At 49.2% G+C, this 22,398-nt stretch overlaps 1 protein-coding gene across 1 annotated transcript in view; it reads right to left on the reverse strand.

The window, feature by feature from the left end:
- LOC135101496 (heterogeneous nuclear ribonucleoprotein K-like) overlaps positions 1-22,398 on the reverse strand; it is a 99,320-nt gene that overhangs the window by 23,397 nt on the left and 53,525 nt on the right. Inside the window, 3 exon segments of the mRNA XM_064005547.1 lie at positions 492-535; positions 1,709-1,765; positions 4,061-4,155. Of these exon segments, the coding sequence (XP_063861617.1) occupies positions 492-535; positions 1,709-1,765; positions 4,061-4,155 (196 nt within the window).

Genomic DNA, 22,398 nt, shown 5'->3' on the forward strand with positions numbered 1-22,398 from the left:
GCCTGCATTTCAGACACCCTTGACATGTGGCTGCCTCTCACACACCTGCCAGGAAGCTGTGCCAGAGACTCGTCAAGTCTCTCCCACAGGTGCGAGGTGGTGAGGAAGGATGGCCATAGCCTTGACAGGCAGTGAAGACAGTGTTAACAGCTTGCTACAACATCCGCACACGGGGAATTAGACGCACTCAACTCATCATGTCGTCCGTAACACACCAGGACGCCATGACAGGTTGAGAGCACCACAAATAACGCCTGGATTGGTGGCCAGCCATTTCTGCTGCAGGCCACGAGTGACTCTGCTGATTTTCTGCAACTCCAGTGACGTGTGTGTGTCACTTCCTGGCCACATTGAACAATGATGCTCGGAGTGTGTCGCAAGCTGTTTACATCGTCTTCAGGTGACTGAAATGGGTTATGGCTCGCCACATCATCTTTAGACGACTGAGATGGTAGGCAAAAACGATAAAACAGTAAAAGAGGACTAATTACCGTTCGGGGCCTGGGCAATCGGGCACGGTAATACTGGCTGGATTCTGCTCAGGGGTGGGGGGCGGACGTTGGTTGGGCGGGACATGAACCAATCATAGTTGACCACGGCCGTCAGTCAGTCGAGAGGGGGCAGGGCCAACATGGGATTGGTCACAAACAAGTTGGTATTGACCAATCAGACGTTGGCGGGGCATCGGGGGCAGCCGCGTTGGCAGGGGCAGAGGGGAGGGAGAAAAGGCTCCAGTTAACAGACTGGCACTCACATATTTACCTCCTACTTTATCTTGTCATTATCACCATCAGTATAACACAAGGATAGTAAATTAAGGGTTGCCTCTGTGCGGACTAGGTGGGATGTGCAGCTGGTGACCCGGTGCACCAGTAGGGCCGGGAGGGGCCTGGCGCACCGGGTCACCTGGCGGGGGCAAGGGCCGGCCTGGCGTGGAGGGCGCTCCCCCGCCCTCCCCCGCCACCAGTGATTGGAGAGGGTGGGACAGGCACCAGCCACGACGACCGTCATGCTGCCCCCGGGGCCCTGAGGGCCCGGGGGAGGGGGGCAGCACCACAGCCACACAGCCCGATGCCCGCCAGCCCAGGGGCAACTAGAACCAATGCCGCTTCTGAGTCACAGTTGGGCAGGTCATGGTGGAAGGTGTGTGTGGCTAATTCTGCTCTCCACCTGCCGCCCGTGAGGCCCACCGCCACCCCGGCCGGTCCACACCCTCAGCACTCCATTCCCATCTCCAGTGAGACCAGCAGCACATTTTTGCTGCATCAAACAGTGACCAGGTGACAGTGCAGATGAGTGAGGAGGTTGAGAGGTGGCGGGGGACGGTCCGGGCCGCGGGGGGGCGGCACACTACCTACCAATACCCTGCTTGGCCGGGAAGTGTGCCTGTTTTATAAGTGTTTTCTTTCAACAAAAAATAAGAAGGGAAGTTTGTAGTCACAATTATAATGATTATAAAAAATAAGACTCCCCGAGATAGGATCAGATGGCTGCTGGTGCAGCAGTGTTGCCACAGAGGTGTGGTGCAGAGCAAGAGTCAGAGGCTAACAATGTAGATCAATATTTAGCACAGACTGAAAAAATCATTATGGGGCCAATGGATCAGAGACAGGCAGATATATATTAAGATGTGATACAGAAAGAGAAAGGATCGGCTTGGGGGGAGCGGGGCGGGGCGAGGGAAGGGAGACGGGAGGAGTATACGCACCTCGCTCCGTAAGCGGGAGATGTTCTGTCCTCCCTTGCCGATGATGGAGCCAGCAGCCTGCAACACAGGGCACGCGTTACTCTCGCCACGCACGTCCCGGCAACCCAAGCCACGCTATGGCACACATTGCCGGCACAGCGTCCTCCACTCTCACAGTGCCAGTGAAACGGCACACACACACACACACACACACACACACACACACACACACACACACACACACACACACACACACACACACATGGAGTATCCGGCGTTGCCCAAGGTAATTGATTAAAGAAAGGAAGGCAATAACAAAACAATGCAGATGCACAATGTATTTACAAAGTAGAACAATGCAGGAGAACATCAGGGAACTCGTGTACGTTCACGATGTTTGTTTCCCGTCACACACATTTCTGTTGGACACTTGACAAACGCTGACCAGAAGAAATAAAAATTCTAAAGGTGATCCTGCTACGGTTACACCTTGTTTTCCTGTGACCTCAGATGGCCTTGGGGTTCATTTTCATGTACCCAATTTGCCGAGTCATTAAGTTACCATCATTAAATAGATCGAATTTATTAAGTTACACGCGCCTGGACATCTATGGGGAACACATTACATGCATAAAACTCTCCTATCCCTGTATCTCTTTGTCTGGAATTTTCAATATTTCGTGTTTCATTGTATTCTTGATCACCTGACGTTATAAATCTATGCACGGAAGAACACTGCAGCGGCCAGGCCCAGAGCTGTCCTCTTGCCACATCAGCCTTGTGCACTGACAAACTGAACAACGCAGGTTAAGTGTGGCCGCCTGGAAGTGAATGGCAGATTGGATAATCTTGGAAGAATTTACAGGCAGGGAGACAAAGCTCCTCACCACTTTTGCCCCATGAGGATGACGCCCTTTACATGGATCACCTTGATGGACAATCCTGTGCCGCTACTGAGCTTGGGAGGGTCTAGATTACATGCAGATATCAGCATAACCGGTGCTTCAAGTTTCTGTACCATCTTGTGTCCCAGGACGCCCCATCACTCCCACTCTGCTGCAGTGGCCGGAGCCTGTAAATCTTTACTCTCGCGTTGAAGTGTTGCTGGTTTTGTTGCGTCAATTCTTGCCGCAGTTAAACTGACACTGGCAACTACATTAAGGTTTGAGGGAGTCTGGCTGATACCTGATGTGTATGATGTTGCCTTCTACGAACACCGCTGGCCACACGCATAGGATTTGTAACCACGTGATTTTGTGATTGAATGTATGCATGTCCGTATTCATGCATACATTTATACAAATACTCCAAAATATGTCAGATATTGACGTGTCATTATCGATGAGTGTCCTCGCTCAAAATCAGTCAAATGAACTACGGTGCCTGCCACCACTGCCGTCCTGCAGTGTGCTCGTGAACTGGCTGAGTGATGGCACCACAAGGTCGTATAGTACCGGCCTAGTGTTACGAGGCGCTATCTCTCCCACGCAGAAACTCTTGTGAGGCAAAACTTAAACATTCGAGCGTGAGGGGAGTACTGTAGCATAGAGACAGCAGGCCAGCGGTGGCCACTGCAGCGCGGTGACTCACTGCGTCAGGAGCGTCCACTACCCTTGTCACAGGCACCTATCGCTATCTATAAGTCTTGGCAATAAGTGACGCAAAGTTCAAACCAAATATGCCTCACAGCCACTGTTGGGAGCAGCAGTCACGCGTCCAGGCGGGTGATCGTTTCAGATGTAAGTGTGCTTCAGTTAACCCTTCACTATACTCATAGTGCCTCACTTAACCCTTCATAATGCTCACTGTTTCTCAGTTCATGTCTTCCATAGCTATTTTCAGCATAGCAATTTTCACCATTTATTATTATTGAGTAGAGTATTGGTCCTCTAAGAAAGCCCTTGAGCGTTTAAAACTTTCATCTTCCAGGGTTTTTTTTTTCTTTCTGTGGGCAACGCCAAGCACGTCTCTCTCTCTCTCTCTCTCTCTCTCTCTCTCTCTCTCTCTCTCTCTCTCTCTCTCTCTCTCTCTCTCTCTCTACACACACACAAAAAAAAAATAATAAATAAAAAAAAAAAAAACACTATATTGCATATAATTCGTGTGCAGTGAACTTTAAACTAACACATTAAGAAAATATAAATTTTCAAGGCAAGAGTTAAGCAAGCTCTCTGCAGAAGGTGATGAGGATAAGTATAGAACACTGCGGTGGTATTTCGAACCACTGACATTTACATTAAGATATATCAGTCTTAACAGCACACATTTTTAGTTCAACTAAAAATAATCATTATAAACCTACTCATAACAAACAACAGCACTACCAATCACAGGTCCTGCCCAGCCAGCCAGCCAGGTGAGGCGCGCCCTTACCTTGCTCTGGATAAGAAGTCGCAGTTCTGTGTCGCCGGCGGGGCGGGGTCGTTTAAGTGGCGTCTCTCCTTCCATCTCCGACATCCGCTTCATCCCTGCAACACAAACACAGCCTCGTCATCACCAGTCGCTCACCCTCCACTTGACCTGAGCAGCACATCAGCCGCCCGCACTAACCGAACTTATAATATGTAACAGATGAGGCGTTGTAATGGAGGGACAGAATTCCGCAACATGATAAGAAGTGACGGCGGCGAGGGACAGCACCTAGCAAGCGTGACCCGCAGTATTTAGAGTTCAATGTGAAATGTGACATATTTCAGAGTTATCGACAAAATCAAGGTGTGGAGCAGTTGCAATTCTCTGTCTCTGGTTAAGGGGAATAATTACATGACAAAGGAAAGTTAGCGGAGGAATCGCCCGCCATGGTAAGACGGCCCGGATCTGAGGCAACACTTCGGCTGAACACAGGCGAGGGGAAACTATGTCAGCGTATCAGAGCCGCCACTTAGAATCCATCATCATCATCATCATCATCATCATCATCATCATCATCATATAAAAGTTTTCGCGCATGATCACGCCACACTACACCAAACACCTACCATTTGGTGACGTGAGCGGCGGCCCCCTCACCTCCCCGCAACACCACCCCAGTACTGAGGTCACTACCTACACACGCCCGGTAATGTGCAGGTGCGGTGTACTAACTGTGACGCCTCGACTTGTACCCAGTTAAACTGTGTAACGGCGTCCTTTAAACACGCCGCTGTATGGTGGAAAAAATAATGAAACCCTCCACAACAATGCCTCTGTTTGTGAACCTCGCCTGCTAACACAATAAAGTACTCGTATAGACAGTTATGAAAGTAATGATTTGGCCACGCTGAGGTGCTGACGAGCAAGGGCCTGTCCACGCTTACTTGAGTGACCTGCCACGAGAGGACAGCACCACAACAGGCACAGATTCACAGCATTAATAGAACACATGATAAGGGATCTGGTGGGGCAGGAGAAGGACGGTGAGAACCCGGTGGTCTGCTCGAGGGTTTCCGGGGCGTGCTGCGGGGTAGGGGTGAGAGGAGAGGGATGAGGGGGGAGGGGAGGAGTTTAGTGGGCCACTGCGACGGACAGGGAAAGATAACCACTCAGAACACGACCAACACTATCTGGTAGTGTGAACACTTGGGGCCACCAGGAGGGAAAGTCTGGCGGGAACAAGGACTCATCAGCACCTCAACCTCGTCCAGTGCCTTGGTGGGTTGCTGGGCACACAGGTGTAGCGGTAGAACAAACATGGCAGTACAACCAGTGAGTGCAAAACAGAATCAGGTAAATAATGAACAAGGGAAAGCTAACCCCGACATGAAGCATGACATCTTTCCCCGCGCTGCGCCACAGCCCAGCTGGCCACGCACCCGTGGCATGGCGTAGGGCAGCGCAAGGGAGTGCCCAGGAAGAGCACTTTGTAGTGGGACACGTTGTGAATGACAGCGGGAACCTTTCTTCCCTTTGCTCCCCAAGGGTACTGGGTTGCTTGACTGAAGTGTGGCAAAGTTTGAGACTTAATGCTATCATTGCCGGGGTCAGCAGAAACCCTGCTGGGCTAATGAAACGGAAATCTTGGGGTAGATGCGAAAAAAAAAGGAAAGATGGCATAAAAAAGGGAGATGGGATAACACAACAGTGGTGTAGAGTTCGGGGTGGTGGAGGGCGTCAGGATGGATGAGTCCTGGTTACGTCAGCTGGGGACGAGTCACCTGGCGAGCCAGATAAACCGTCCGAAGGTTGAGTGGCATCCACGGGACATAGTTCTTTCTTGTGATGACTTTGGCCGAGGGGGAGGGACGATGGGGTGGAAGAAAGGGACGCTGCTAGAGGAACAGCGCAGGTATAGTCATCTAGTTGGCCCAACATGACGGAGGGGAAGCTAGAAGCGATGGTGATGGGAGTAACCTGCAAGAGCCACACATGCCGGGTTACCGTTGTGGCTCCCGCCCACGGCCAGCCGCTACTATCAACACTGTAACATATCAGCAGGTAAACATGCACCTAATGTGCATTCCTAGCCCCGCCACACCACGACTGCTTCATCAACACCATGTCCGCTGCGCCTCGCACAACTACACTACTAAAGGTCGTCCAGGGAAGGATGCGCATTACAGCGCCATTCACGACTCCATTATTGAGGCACAGTTGTTAATGAGAAATGTAGACGAGAAAAAAAAAAAAAAGTTTACGGCAAAGTTTATCCGATGTTTGTCGTGTGTAAAGGGGAAACGGGTGATAGAATTAATGATCTAAAATATAGAAAGTGATGATACCAAAACTATAAAAATGGAAATAACACCGGAGTCGCAAAGTAAGCGGTTTGGAAAATAAATGGTTTCTTCAATCACATTTAATTCGCCTATCAGGCACACCCTCCAGTCACACCTCAGTTCCCACAGCACAAGTTGCTTAAATCCCCTGCAGAGTGCAAACCAAGTTTTATCTGTCAAGACAGTGGCGGCGGACAGCGCGAGCGTCAGTGCCGCAGGAAGGCCTCGTCAGAGTCGTCGTGACTGAAGAAGACCAGACGTGTGACAATACCTGCTACGACGCTACTTCTCCCGGCGCCCCCGCCACTACATCACCGTCTCAGGACAAACCTGCCACGACACACGCCATAATCAATAGGCGTGGCGAGGCGGAGGTCAGCCCGGGCAAGGGAGAAACGTGTGGGTCAGACTTAAGGACACTGGGTTAAGGAGTACTGACACTTAGCTCGTACCTGGCCGCGGCCAGAGTCAGGGCGGTGGTGGTGGTATCAGGAAGGGTCGGGGCGAGGACGTGAGGACGGCCAGGGATGACAGCGGAGGGCGGGTGGTGACGGCTGTGGTGGCAGGGTGTGTGCTGATGCCACCACGGCGCCACCCTGGGTCTTGGCCCCCTCCACCACACGGCCACACCTGATTGGCCCGTCCCGCCCTCCCCCCCTCCCCTACAGCACTCCCTCAGGCCGGACCTCCCCGCGTCAGGCACCCCATTCTTGACCCCCGCCACCACGCCACCAGGAACCGCTCCGCAGGACAGCGAGGCCCACACCCCGGGGACAAAGCTCCTCGGGAGCAGCCCATGACCCCAGGCTGTGCGGGGCTGGCGGATGGGTCACTCCCTACCGCGGAACATGCCACCACCACAGGTCGTCACAATGTGCCAGTTGCCATGGCAACCCTGCTACTGACCAAAACAAACCCCCTCCGGTAGTTGCGGCGGTGTCCCCCAGCCCCCACCACCACCCGGGCACTGCACGCTACACCCGCCACAGCCCCGCGGCGCCCAGCCCTCTCGCCTCGCTGGCCTTCTTTTATTAATAGTGTGTGTGTGTGTGTGTGTGTGTGTGTGTGTGTGTGTGTGTGTGTGTGTGTGTGTGTGTGTGTGTGTGTGTGTGTGTGTGTGTGTGTGTGTGTGTGTAATAATAATAACAATAATAATAATAATAATAATAATAATAATAATAATAATAATAATAATAATAATAATAATAATAATAATAGTAATAATAATAATAAATTACTTTTCTAGTCATTATTTTTATTATCATTAATCATCATAGTTTGCTTTACCGCAAGTACGTGTTTCCAGCACACCAGCACACCGAGAAATGTAAAACAAAGGAATCCAACTGAGTGCAGGGCTACCAACACCGGCAAAAAAATTACCACAACCAGCCACAACCAACAACAACAACAACAACAACAACAACAACAACAACAACATGGGTAACAAGCAACATACATACCCTTCTCCCTGTCCTTCCCTGCGTCACCTCAACACTAATGGGAGACAGATTCCCAGCCCTCGCTCCTCAATCAGCCCTATCAGTCACCACGATAAGCCAAGGGAAGAGATGAGTGCCTCACGCTAACAACTCAATATAGGGTGCACCTGAAGCGTCACAGTGCAGAAGACAGCACAGTGACCAAGGTTGTCATGACGGGCGCCGTGGAGCCGTCTGTCAGGTCCCTGTGTGTCTGTCTGCTGCGTGCATGAGTGAAGGTGGCGGGGAGAAGGGAAGGGAGAGAAGGAAGGTAAACGTCATGCACTGTCTCTGTGTGTGTGTGTGTGTGTGTGTGTGTGTGTGTGTGTGTGTGTGTGTGTGTGTGTGTGTGTGTGTGTGTGTGTGTGTGTGTGTGTGTGTGTGTGTGTGTGTGTGTGTCGCCTCCACCAGCGTGTCATCAGTATTAATGAACATCAAACATTCGATAAGCGCGTCAAGTCTGCCCAACAGGGTAACACACGCCTCACTCCTCACTCCCACTCCAAACCCTCTCACACTAAGCCTATCGCACCAGTCTTGGGTCCGTGTTCCCATTCGTTGCGTTGTCTTACATTCGCCTACTTTTAACAGATGAATTTATGGCCATTCGGCAGATTTCCTGAGTTTATCCAGTAGAAAAAGCACGTAATTATAATCGCGAGGCTCTGCAGTGTGTGTGTGTGTGTGTGTGTGTGTGTGTGTGTGTGTGTGTGTGTGTGTGTGTGTGTGTGTGTGTGTGTGTGTGTGTGTGTGTGTGTGTGTGTGTGTGGGTAGTAGATCAGAAACAGCTTACGCCACGTCATTTGCCAACAAAAAATGTATACATAAAAATAAAATTCCATACGTACTATAATTTTCCTGTACTCAAATCACCATATCAATGGCGGGATCCCAATTATATCCAATCTGAAAACATAATATTTAAATAGTACTGATTCACAGCTGTGCGTATTAGAGCTTTTAGTGCAAGTGTGAAGAGCCGTGACTCATGGTGCCCCTGTTAGCTGCCAGCCTTGTCAGTCCCTCCTGCCGGTGTGTCCGAAGCAAGTATCCCTCACAGTTTTAGTTGAGAGAGTTAGAAGACTTTTTTTTCTGAATTTGTCTTTGTCCTTGGTCTGCCTCCCTTGTGCATAAATGAATAAATAAATAATGATTCCAGCCTTCCACAGCGGCGTCCTTAACCGTGTATGCGCTAATGAAACAAAGACTGGGCTAACTGAATGACTACTTGACTATGTTGTACAATAATAAACCTGCAGGTACTAAAAGATCATGAATTACTCTTTCACTCATTATGCTATAAGTAGTGCCTTTGAAATGTACTTTGTATAGATAACCTTACTGGAGAGACAATTAACATGTATTTTTTCTTCTGGATTTGTTTTTATCCTTGGGTCATCCTCACTTGCTCTCTTGTGCATTAAAAAATAATATTAAAAGTCATAGCAGTCAGAAGATTAAGTCATAAGTCTTACAACAGAAGGCAAAGGGTGTGAGAAGGGTTGCAGAGATTGGTGAGGTGACGAACAGGTGCCTTCGCTGGGGTTCAAATTGAAACATTTCGCGCGCGCGCGCGCGCACACACGCGCACACGCACACGCACGCACACACACACACACACACACACACACACACCGCACACACACACACACACACACACACACACACACACACTAGATCAGTAAATAAATAAATAAAAACCGTGTAAATAAAGTTTGGTGTTATTTGTAAAGGTCAAAATATTTAACAAATGACAGTAGATTATAGCATACCAGGGGATTATATTCAACGCTAGTCATCTTCGTCCTTGCGAAAACACTGCTAAAGGTGATGGTGGCAAAGTGTCCTGCAGTTCATTAATGTTTACTATTATGTTCCAGCGAGTTGAATAAATCACCGAATCATACTTTACACAACATGCAAAACTTATCAAAAAGTCCCTGCTCCTGTATTTTCTACGTAAAACAAACATCATTGATACAATACACACTTCCACAAAGCAATCTGTCTTTTTCCCTTCCGTCACGCATTACAAATACAACCTTAATAAAATAATCACGACATTCCATCACCACACGCTGCAAACACAACACTTCACGGTACAATCATTGCGTCAATCGGCCTTCACTCGCCTTACGCCACCCTCCCCACGCCGCCAAGGGCACGCCACGCCACGCCACCTGCCTCAACACACCTGGTCAGGGCGGCTATGTTGACTGCTTTCTTGTGCCCGGTGACAGCTCTCTCTCTCTCTCTCTCTCTCTCTCTCTCTCTCTCTCTCTCTCTCTCTCTCTCTGGTGTGTGTGTGTGTGGTGTGTGTGTGTGTGTGTGTGTGTGTGTGTGTGTGTGTGTGTGTGTGTGTGTGTGTGTGGTGCTCCTCACAATACAAAACACTTCCTGCAACATCCACAGTAATGTTTCGTCACAGATTAAGATAACATTTGAAAGAAGGATGAATGGAGACGGGGAGAGATGAGTAAGGCGATAAGGGTTGACAGTAGCATATACACATCACCACCACTACAGCCTCACTCACCACTTCACAATTGTGCTCTTGATAAGATTTCCTCGCTTTCCTTCCCATTCCCCTACACAAAAAAAAAAAAAAAAAAAAAAAAAAAAACACGGAGATTAGGAGTATATATATATATATTCATTCTACACCTCTTCCTTTCACCGATATGCAACGAGGTCAGTACGTGTTCTGGGACGATTATGAAGCACGGATGACTTGCGAGGTTTTTTGGGATGCAAGTAATGTTAGTGGACCGGGAAGCATGGGGCGGATTGAACAGGATATAGTCAGATTGGAATGAAGTTGGAGGGCTGGCAACAGAATACGGGGCGGGTTTAATGCACTGTGAGGTAGCAAGGTTCAAAGTCAGGGATCTCGGTTGGCTAAGAGAAGGGTAGGAGGACTGGCTGACTGGCTGGTGGGTGGTGGCTGGTGAGTATTGGCGAGGTAAATGTCTAAGGACACAGGACACACCACACACAGGTGCAGTACTGAAGTGGTTATGTCAGCAGCCCCTCCACATGTTCCATCGCCTCATCAATAAAGCAAGGAGACGCATCCTCTCTCTCTCTCTCTCTCTCTCTCTCTCTCTCTCTCTCTCTCTCTCTCTCTCTCTCTCTCTCTCTAGGAAAGAACGGAGGATTGTTTTTACAGTTACTTTCGTGGTATTTCCTCTTCATCTCTAAGCTTTTCCTTGTGTATATTGGAAAAGTTGTGAAAGAAGGCAGGTTTAGCAAGGAAACTTTTTTCCTCTGTGCTAGTGGATGAAATGACCACACATACCAATGGATGCTGAATTTAGTAATAAAGCCATGCCGCAATGTGTGTTCCGCGTTTGTATTTTATAAGATAATGAAAATAATGTTCAGTTTTGTATAGTTTACCACAAGCTCCGAGTAACCGCGTTAAAACAGGACGCGAGGAAATGTCCACTCGTACTGAGGCACCAGGAGAGGGAGCGGCGCGGGGTGAGGGATGACACAGGAGGCAGTTAGATCACTCTTATACAGCTCGCAGCGGTGACATGACACTCGTCCTTCCCGGGTCTTCTCAACGCAACCAACTCATGCTGACGACAAAAAGTGACGTTTTCTTTCCTGCAGGGGACACACCTTTAATCTGACATTTTTGTTACTAAGTCCTCTGATCCGCTGTTAAGCTCTTTTTTTTTCACAGGCCAGGTGGGTGCTACTGTTATTGTTGTTAGCAAAACTGCTGCTGTTGCTGATGCTTCTGCTGCTCTAAACCTTTACACACTCCTCAAATCCTTCAATCACAACACGCCCACACCTGTCACGTGTCTCAGGACCCTGTGGAGGTCTGGGCCCGCAGTGTGGGTAGGGTGTGGTGTGGTGTGGTGTGGTGTGGTGTGGTGTGGTGTGTGTGTCTTGACCACCTGTCACAAGTACACGGTGGCGAGTAGTGCCTCAAGTTAAGGCGGCGAGGGTCACCGGCTCCTGGGCCTCGGGGCAGTAATTGGAGCAGCAGGTAGGGAAGGGTCTGGTGAGGGAGCAGGCAAGTAATCTTATCGACAACGCATCACCAGCATCTGCCACCAGCGCCTAGCAAGAAGCCTGAGGGGTCGTAGTGACGTGGACAAGACCATCTCGGTCACAATGCAATAACCACAATTTTTTTTTTTTTCCGGCGAGAATATTGTTGACAGCAATGAGGGGCATAGGGATCAGATAAACCCGTGGGAAGATGCTCAGCGCTCCTGCTGCCTAATCTCACAAGGACGCCAGTCTTTCCCAGGCGGACCACTAACCCACGCCTTCACCGCCACGCCTGCGAATCAGATCAGGCAGGTAGAAGAAAGGCCGTTGCCCCTACGGACGCCATGGCCTGCAGGGTGCGCTGGAAGGCACCGAGCGGGCGACACGTGATAGTGGTGGGATAGAAGGGGCTGGTGGTGGTGGTCCAGTATCTCCTTCCCCATTCCCCCTCCCGCTAGCTCCGATAATGACGCAACACACCTTGGATCTGGACCTTGGGAGCATCATGCACTGGCCTCGGTGTTCATGCTAATAACAGGGAGCGTTAATGTGCTGACACTGCGTGATGATGACGACAGTACTAATGATGATGGTGATAAATTAGCGCCACCTCAGGCCTTCAGGACACTGCTCTCTGATGCCAGTGACCTGCCCCCACACCACCCTGACCTCTGTTTGCGCGCGCGTGTGTAATAATAATAAGTGTGTGTGTGTGTGTGTGTGTGTGTGTGTGTGTGTGTGTGTGTGTGTGTGTGTGTGTGTGTGTGTGTGTGTGTGTGTGTGTGTGTGTGTGCGCGCGCGCGCGCCCGCGCGAGCGCTCCTTTTTGTCAGAATGATAAGGGTTGTAGCCGTCTAGAAAAGAGGCACAAGCTGGGAAGAAAACTTATATAGGAAGATTTTGGTAAATGTCATGTTAGTGGTGGTGGTGGTGAGCGAGGTAATACTCATCAAGGCTGCAGCTGGGCCTCCTCCTGGCCAAGCCAAGGCTGCAGTGATGTCCTTGTGAGCCTCGCCACCCTGGTGCTGGGGCTCAGTGGCGGCGGTGAAGTGGTGGCGTGGTGGCAAGTGACAGGAGGGTGATGAGGCTGAGGGGACCGCGATGGGGACGAGGACACGGTGGTCAACATGCACCTCACAGGTTACCCGCACTCTGTTCGATCAGTGACCGCGGCTTCCGCCTCTTACCTGCCGCCCTGGGACACTCGCAACCACGCCACATCAGCGGGCGCGGCGATCGGCACAAGGTCAAGGGGAGCCGATAGCAGTGCCTGGGGCTGCACTGCGGCCTAGAGTGAACCTGAGCTACACGAGCTACACCTGCGTGGCTGACAACACCAGGGCTCACCACGATACGCCGAGAGAAGGAGTAGCAGGCAGGTATCCTGCTTCTGGGGCTTTTCCGGGACACTGAGGGGCGGGTATCGGGAAGCGGCGAGAAGAGCAAGTGTGAGTGGGGGAGAGGAAGACGGCCACCTGTGCTCACTGGGTGCAGGTGAAGACTGGCTCAGTGGTGGCGAGGCTCGGGGCAGGGAGGGAGGCTGCGGCCTGCTCGCACTTATCATGCCACAAGACCTACACACTTCCCGATCACCACAGTGGGCATGGCTTCCCCTGCCAACGCACCACACGCCTCACACTCCGCCTCCCTTCGCCTCATTCACTCCTCGCCGTTAAATCATTCCAGTGAACAAATCATGCAGGTTAATTTGGCGGGTGGCAACTGCGGGCAGGCCTGGTAGCCGGTGTTTGGGCCAGCAGTGAGGCGGTGACAGCCCACATCCCCTCGGTCTGCCCAACACCTCGCACACTAGGGATCATTCTGCCGCGACGCACTCATGGAAAACATTCGCCATTGTTATAAAAAAAAGAGAATCGTAATGACGTGTAAGCCCAAAGTCAGCGGCAACATATTCGGGCACAGTCAGCGCGGCCTCCCCTGATTCGGTCAGCAACACTCAGGCTGACACTTCCCCAGCATGTGTAATTTGCCGCCATGAGGTGAATGCACGCCATGCCGCCACGACTGTGTCGCCTCCCACAACATCTCCTGTCTTCTTGGATTTTTCATAAAGGTTAATTACTCCTGTAGGTGAATGAAACTGTGCGCTCCATTGTTCGTTTCGCCCTCAATAACAATGCGTACGTGTGATTTTTCTTCTTGACTTTTAGCAAGTTGGCCATTCGTGTTGCATTAACTCGAAATGTTCAACCACGATAGGATGTGATGAGTGATGAACAACACGTGTAAGAACAGAGCAATGTCACATATGTGAACCACAACACACACGTGGCTGTCACTTTCAATTTACGGAAGAGGCTGTGCTGGTTCACTCTTTCGATGAATGTCATGGGCAGCGATCACGAGGGCTGCACGTGTCAAGCCGCGGGGAGCTGTGCAGGGACAACAGTATGCACCGATAATGACATCTATGAAAATTTTGAATCTGAACAATTTTAAAAAAGATCATTCGCTATTCACGCATAATAATTAAGAATCCCTCTAGCGTAAACTATGTAATTTTATCAAGTTTCCGGAGCGGCACAAAGGCAAAAGTGAACACAACACATACAGGGCACTCGGTGTCAATACGGCTTTGCTTAGACAAGATGAGCAGCGCACCTTCGTTATCGCCACGCCCTTGTCATCCTCCTGTGCCGGCCGCCGCTGCCTGCTGGGGATGAGGCGACCTTGGTGTGAGGCGAACAGGTCGTCGTCTTGCTCCTGATGCTTGTGCCTCGGGCGATTTTAACGCTGCGTGCAAACGATCTCCAACGGTCACTGCAACATTGCAATAACTCCCCATCTTAACTAGCGCTTGCCGCCAGGCCCTCATGACTTGCTGACACACACGTCCACGTCTGCCCCAGATAGCCGACCAGCCAGCCAGTCTGGACCCTCTCAGTCTGGCACCCCGATTACTTCTCCACGGTGGCAGTGTGTGTTGTTATATCTTTACCGTATTTTGTGGTTTTCTGGCTTCAAATACGCTGTGCAAGAAGAGTAACGTTTAATAGCACCCTAACTCCTTTACTCTAACTTTGGCTTCCATCAAAGATCGCTACAGCGTATAAGCCTTCCCCAATCCACTCGGTCTTCTTCCCTTTCCTCAGTCACAACCATTACAAGCATGATTTCCTTCACTGCATCTATAAACCTTTCCTCTTTCTCTTGCCAGGTAGATCCATCTCAAGCATCCTCCTCTTCTCCTCTCTCTCTCTCCTCTTGACAAACACAAACCACATCAATTTCGCCTCTCTTTATTCTAACAAGCAACAAAAAATAACAACAACTGGGAGGCGTGACTCAGTACCGTAATCCCACTCCAAGTTTCATGAGTTTCCAATACATGTCAACTTCTGAGCAAATATCTGTTCACGGAAATCCTGGATGCAGTACATTCCAAACATACCCTGCCGTAACAATCAATAACCTATCAAATATTAATTACACATCGTCCCCTCTCGTCAAGCACCCGCCACTAAGGAATCGTGGGGGGCAGACAGCGGCCACACGGGGATTTGTTAGTGTGGTGTTCAAGAAGACTTTTCATACGAGCAAACTTTCATAGTGGCCAGACTGTGGGTGTTCAAGACGGACGGTGCCCCTGCCTAGTTATGTATTCAGGACAGTGTGACGGTGACGTAGCCTTCGTTGTGTATTCAGCTTAGTGTGACAGTATTCAGGACAGTGACGATGACGCTGCCTCAGTTACGCCACACTGGAAATCCTCAAACAGATAAGAGAATATCAATTGTCGCCAATCGTCTACTTTGGTGCCGAGAGAGAGAGAGAGAGAGAGAGAGAGAGAGAGAGAGAGAGAGAGAGAGAGAGAGAGAGAGAGAGAGAGAGAGAGAGAGAGAGAGAGAGAGAGAGAGAGAGAGAGAGAGAGAGAGAGAGAGAGAGAGAGAGAGAGAGAGAGAGAGGGGGGGGAAGTGGGTGGGGAGCGATTGACAGGGAGGTAGAGCCGTGGAGTGCCAAAATAATAATAAATCCTAGTATTGCTCCTTCGAGACTGCTTCCATTAGTTGTTAATTTCTCTGTACATTCATGACCAGAAGTCCAGGACAACAGCACACTTCTTGAGCAAAACATAAAAGCTTCCAACAGCCGCTCATTTCTCTTCAGTGTAATCAGAAGTCAAGTAACGCAGCACACTCGCTCCCACTGTTCTGTATTTTCCTTTTATCTGTCCCTGATCTGCTGGTTACGTTACAAGCATAGTTGATTGATTCTCAGCAGAACAGGGGACTTCAAACTGATGGATAATTCAAAGCACAGTGGAAGTGAGAGCGGAATTTTACTCAACTTCAGACCACGACCGCCTTCTTTCATATCTCGTTTTCTCTCATCCCGGTTCCTTCCTACTCTTCTGCTATATACATTCTAGTTTGTGTCTTCCTGTTCTGAGCCTTTGTTATGATGTGTAGCCATTTACAGATGTTGAACGTTGATGGTGGGTCACAGTCTGTCTCCCCGCGGATACACGTTATTGGTGACGGCTATGCTGTAACCAAGATTATATTTACCTATATACTGTACATGAAGGCGCCATGGAAGGTCGGCTGGAAGGTAGCCTGAATAACGAGACCAGCGGCAGACACCGAGGTAGACGGCCGCCAGTGAGACATGGATGGACTGCCCTGTCTCCTAGTACAATATGTTATAGTTGATTTTTAAGCGTCTGTGCAGCCCTCTTTAACATTTCTGCTATTCACTCTTTCCCTTCATCGCTCCTCATCGCCCAGCTCTCTCGGCAGCAGGGGAGGCAGGCACAGTCATGAGGGTCCTGCCGTAGTAAGCTAACAATGCCAAGGACGGTGGTCGATATTCCCATCACGTACACGTCCCGCCCCACCCTGCCCCGCCCCGCGCCGCTTCCTGCATGTGAATTTTTCGTAACAAGGAAAGGGTTTCAAAGTCCCCCTGAGCAAGTCTTCCAGCGTGACCCGGCAGGCGGCGACCTCTGTGATTCGCAGGACGGCACTGCGTGAACACGAGGTGCATATCCCCGCCAAACCACCGCCCGCGCCTACTGTCTGTCATTCATGGAGTGGGAAGGGCGTGGGCGTGCTGGTGGGTGGTGCAATACACAGCTCATAACTCTATCACACCACCGCCCGGGGTGAATCAGCGACCCATCACCCATTGTGCAAGTTACAAACGTTAACATGAATGATTCCGAGTAAATAATGAACAAGATGAATGAGGCTTATTAATGCCTGGACGGGCGCCACTCCGTGCAGGGCGACAGGTGTGGCGCCGCCCGTTAGGAGTGGGAGTAGTAATGAGTTTATCGACAATAAGCAAATGGGCCGCCCGCCCGAGAGCCGCCTTTGTTGTCATTAGGTAACCATGGTAACCTAGTTGGGCTGAGAGCCGACCAGCACCAGCACCACCACCACCACCACCTCGACGCAAAGCAGGACGCGATCCTACACATGTTCCCGTCGCCTTGACCCGCGGCCCGCACCCAACACAATGGTGCCTTATGAGTAAATCAAGGCGCATAGAGGCAACATTGAGGACGCCCACCACCACTTGGCCACAACACACTTGGCCACTGCGGCCACAACACACGTCCTCACCCACCTGACGCCTCGCATTACTATAACAACAACAACACAACAAATTCGATAGTCCTGCCTCGCTCGATTTCCTCCTCCCTCGGGGCCTTGTACCAATGTCCCCAGCCACAACATCCCGACAGTGCCAAACTTTCGGTGCCTCTCTCTCTCTCCCTCCCTGGCCCATACAACGTCCCTCCGCCCTCCACTCTCCTCCCTTCCTTTCCCACGTTAAACAGGGAGACGGGACAGGGCGTAGGGTGAGGGTGATGACCTCTGGAAAGGGATGGAAGGAGGGAGGGAGAGAACGAGGGAGACTGGCATATCGTATTTCCCCGCTTCTCTTAAAGACATGAATAATATAATAAACGTGAAAAAAGTGTCACGATACCACCACCACCACCACCACCACCACCACCACCACCAGTGAAGGAAGCATTGGCAGGAATAGGTCAAGTCGGCGGGAGAGAAGGCGGCGGCATTGTAAAACTTGAAGAAAGGTTCTGAAGAAAGCGCATATTTAGCTCCAGTGCTTAGGGACTGCCTGGGGGAAGGAGCTGCTTTAAGAGAATAGAATGAGAAAGAAGGGAAGGAAGTAAGCTGAAGTTTAACAGGTAACGAGAGAAGTCGTAAAAACACATGGAAAGCTACAAGAAGCCATTGGATCTACACCAAACAGGTACAAAGGAAAACAAAAAAAAGTAAAACAGACTAGAACATAAGAACACAAGCTTACAAGAGAGAAGAAAGAAATGAAAGACTGAAATGTAACGGGAGAGAAGTCATCAGAACCTAGGAGAAGCAGCAAGAAACCCAATAGATGTACACTAAACAGTATGAAGGAAAGCAACAGTAGATACCAGGAAAACAAGAAAACAAAATAAGAAAAATTTGACAGATAACGTAAAAGAACCGTCAGAAGAACAAAGAAAGACGCAAGAATACAACAGATACAAAACAGTACAAAGAAAAGCAAAGTAGAGACCATAACACGAGAAAACAAGACTACAAAAGACCAGTTGACCTACGCCACGCAGCTGCTGAAGGTTGGTGCTCCCTGGCCGCCCCGTAATCGGCAAGCCCAGTGCAATGCCAGTCCAGGGGCACCGGCTGCCTATCTACAAGTATACGCCGCCCTCTGCAGCAGGACGAATGACCAGGGACGCAATGAAAGGCTCTCCTGCTCTCCATTGTCAAGTGAAGCGAAGGACGAGAGAGAGAGAGAGAGAGAGAGAGAGAGAGAGAGAGAGAGAGAGAGAGAGAGAGAGAGAGAGAGAGAGAGAGAGAGAGAGAGAGAGAGAGAGAGAGAGAGAGAGAGAGAGAGAGAGAGAGAGAGAGAGAGAGAGAGAGAGAGAGAGAGAGAGAATAAGGGGTAGAGTAAAATGAAATACATAAGCAAGAGCGACTGAAAACTTGGAGTGTGTGTGGGAGAGGGAAGGATTAAATGACGAGGAAGAGGTGAAGGAAGGAGGGAAGGTGCAGGACGGAGGAGGAGGAAGGGAATGAATATTCGTATAAAGAACTGTGAGGAGGATAGAGTGAATAGAAGAAGAGGAGAAGGAGAAGGAGAAGGAGAAGGAGAAGCAGAAGCAGAAGCAGAAGCAGAAGCAGAAGCAGAAGCAGAAGCAGCAGAAGAAGAAGAAGAAGAAGAAGAAGAAGAAGAAGAAGAAGAAGAAGAAGAAGAAGAAGAAGAGAAAGACAGAGAAGAAGAAGACGAAGAAGGAAGAAGAAAGAAGAAGAAGAAGGAAGAAGCAGAAGAAAAAGAAGGAAGAAGAAGAAGAAGAAGAAGAAGAAGAAGAAGAAGAAGAAGAAGAAGAAGAAGAAGAAGAAGAAGAAGAAGAAGAAAGAAGAAGAAGAAGAAGAAGAAGAAGCAGAAGAAGAAGAAGAAGATGAAGAAGAAGAAGAAGAAGAAAGAAGAAGAAGAAGAAGAAGAAGAAGAAAGAAAGAAGAAAGAGAAGAAGAAGAAGAAGAAGAAGAAGAAGAAGAAGAAGAAGAAGAAAGAAGAAGAAGAAGAAGAAGAAGAAGAAGAAGAAGAAGAAGAAGAAGAAGAAGAAGAAGAAGAAGAAGAAGAAGAAGAAGAAGGAAGAAGAAGAAGAAGAAGAAGAAGAAGAAGAAGAAGAAGAAGAAGAAGAAGAAGAAGAAGAAGAAGAAGAAGAAGAAGAGAAAGAAGAAGAAGAAGAAGAAGAAGAAGAAAGCAGAAGAAGAATGAGGAGGAGGAGAAGACCAACAATACCACCACCACCACGATAAACAACAACAACAACAACAACAACAACAACAACAACCATAAAAAAAAAAAACAGCAGTAACGATCGAAAACTTGAGCGGAGACAGACAGAGAGTAAGACAAGCTAAACAAGACAAGCGGACGGCTGTGGGTGGCAGTTGGTAAGAGAAGGAAGAAAGAGGGAAGGGAGAGAGCCGCACGGTAGCCAGTCAGCGGGCGGTGCATGGAAGGGCGGGCGGGCGGGCGGGCGGGCGGTAACAAGGTATTGACGTATGGACGGCGTGCAGCAGTCGGTATATACCAGGTAGCCAGCCAGTACACCTCACGCCAAGCCCCCATTACTCTTGGCCACCCCGCACCCCAATCAAACACACCCGTCCCACAGCCTTCCCCTCCACCCTCTTGCATTAACTACGGCCCGGCCACTGCATGAACGCAAGCACACACACACACACACACACACACACACACACACACACACACACACACACACACACACACACGAATAACACGTAAAAACGAATTACTGTACTGGACTGGTTCGTGGTGCTGATGGTGGTGGTGAGTGTGTGGGTGCGGTGGAGGTGGCGGAAGTGGTGAAGGAGGGAGTTGAGGGGACTCAGGGAAGGGGAGAGGGGATGAAGGGGTGAACGGGTGAGGGAGGTGAGGGGGGTGAGGGAGGGGTGATAGGGGTGAGGTGAATTGTTAAGCTGAGGCGGGATGTGAATAAAGCTTGTGACGGCGGACAGGAAGACAGAACCGTGTGTGTGTGTGTGTGTGTGTGTGTGTGTGTGTGTGTGTGTGTGTGTGTGTGTGTGTGTGTGTGTGTGTGTGTGTGTGTGTGTGTGTGTGTGTGTGTGTGTGTGTGGTGCAAAGGCCATGAGGTGGAGTGAAGAATATGCAGTGTGGGCGAGCGTCAAGAATTAAGGAGGAGGAGGAGGAGGAGGAGGAGGAGGAGGAGGAGGAGGAGGAGGAGGAGGAGGAGGAGGAGGAGGAGGAGGTGGAGGAGGAGAAGGAGGAGGAGGAGGAGGAGGAGGAGAAGGCATTAATGGTGGCGGTGGTGGTAGTGGTGGCATTGTTGATAGAAACAGTAGAGTATAAGAAAGAAAGAAAGAAAGAAGGAGGAGGAGGAGGAGGAGGAGGAGGAGGAGGAGGAGGAGGAGGAGGAGGAGGAGGAGGAATCTGAATAGGGAGAGATATAAGATACCGTGATGAAAGAAAAAGGAGGAGCAGAAAGGAGAAAGGAGAAAGAAGAAAGGAAACAGAGATAGAAGAAGGAAAACTGGAGTGGAGACAGGAAAGAAGACAAGACAGACAGACAGACAGACAGACGGGAACAAAGAAAAAGAAGGAAAGAAAGAGAGAGAGAGAAAAAAAGATGTTAAGGAGAAAGAGACTAGGACAGAGAGCCAGAAAGAGGGAGGGACAAGAGGCACAGGGACACAAGGGGAAGGAGGGGAAGAAAGGGAGGGGAAGGGAGGGGAGGGGGTGAAAAGTGAGGGAGGGGTGGGAGCCAATTCTAGGAAAGGAATGTAGACTTACCAAGTGCGTCATGTTCTTGGTGTAGCCTCGAGTCGATAGGAGCGAGCCCTGTGAGTGTGTGTGTGTGTGTGTGTGTGTGTGTGTGTGTGTGTGTGTGTGTGTGTGTGTGTGTGTGTGTGTGTGTGTGTGTGTGTGTGTGTTGGTAAGTAGGCGGAGTGAAAGCCAGGTGGAAAAAAATAAAAAATAAATAAATAAACGTTGTATACGAGTCAAGGAAGGAGAAGAGCAAAATAGAGTACAGCAGATGAACATAGATGAAAAGAGTTAAGGACGGAAACGAGTAGACACGAGCAGACTTAGAGGAAAATAGATACATTGTAGTATACGAGTCAAGGAAGGAAATACGTGATTAGGAACGAGTAGAATGCAGGAAAATAGATGAAAAAAATAGGGCGTAGGAGTCAAGGACGGCAATGGGAGCTAAACGGATAAAACAGACAGAAGGAAATGTAAATGGATGGAATGTAGGATAATTCAAACCAAGAAAGGAAATAAGAGAAGTAAGAGAAATAAGAAGTAGGTAGAAAAGGATGATAATGACAATGATAATGATGATAATGACGAATAAAAAAAATAAATATATATAAGAAGGAAGGGAGGTAACACTGCGGTAAGAAGATAAATATACGAGAAAAATACTAGTTAAGTAAAAAAAAAAGTAAAATGGAGGAGGAAGAGAGATGGAAAAAAAAGAGGAGACCAAGAAAGTGGAGGAAATATAGCAATAAAAGTGGAAAAAATAGTATGAATCAAGGAGATAATTCAAGTCCAAGAAGAAAATGAAGGAGGTGGAGAAGGATTAAAGAAGAAGCAATGAAGTAAAATGAAAGAAGAAACAAGGGAATAAGAAAAAAAGAAGCAAGTAGATCAGCGAGAAAAAAGCAAGGGAATAAGAAAAAGAAAGAAAGAATGAAAAAAAGAAAATTGGTAACACCGAAATACTAAACCGAAAATAGCGTACAAAACAATACTATACAAAACGTCTTAAAAAGATCGTTTGAAGCCAAAGAAAACGATGAACACAAAAATGGAACAAACAAGAAGCAAGGAAATTTAAGAAGGAAGGAAGGAAGGAAGGAAGGAAGGAAGGTAGCACGGGAGCATGTAAAGCCTAGGTAGTGAGGTCGCCACAGGTAATTAGGATCATTACAACCCCTGCTCCATCACGTTACAGCAGGTGATGGGTGGCGG

This window comes from Scylla paramamosain, chromosome 6 (assembly GCF_035594125.1).
Source record: "Scylla paramamosain isolate STU-SP2022 chromosome 6, ASM3559412v1, whole genome shotgun sequence".
NCBI lineage: Eukaryota > Metazoa > Arthropoda > Malacostraca > Decapoda > Portunidae > Scylla > Scylla paramamosain.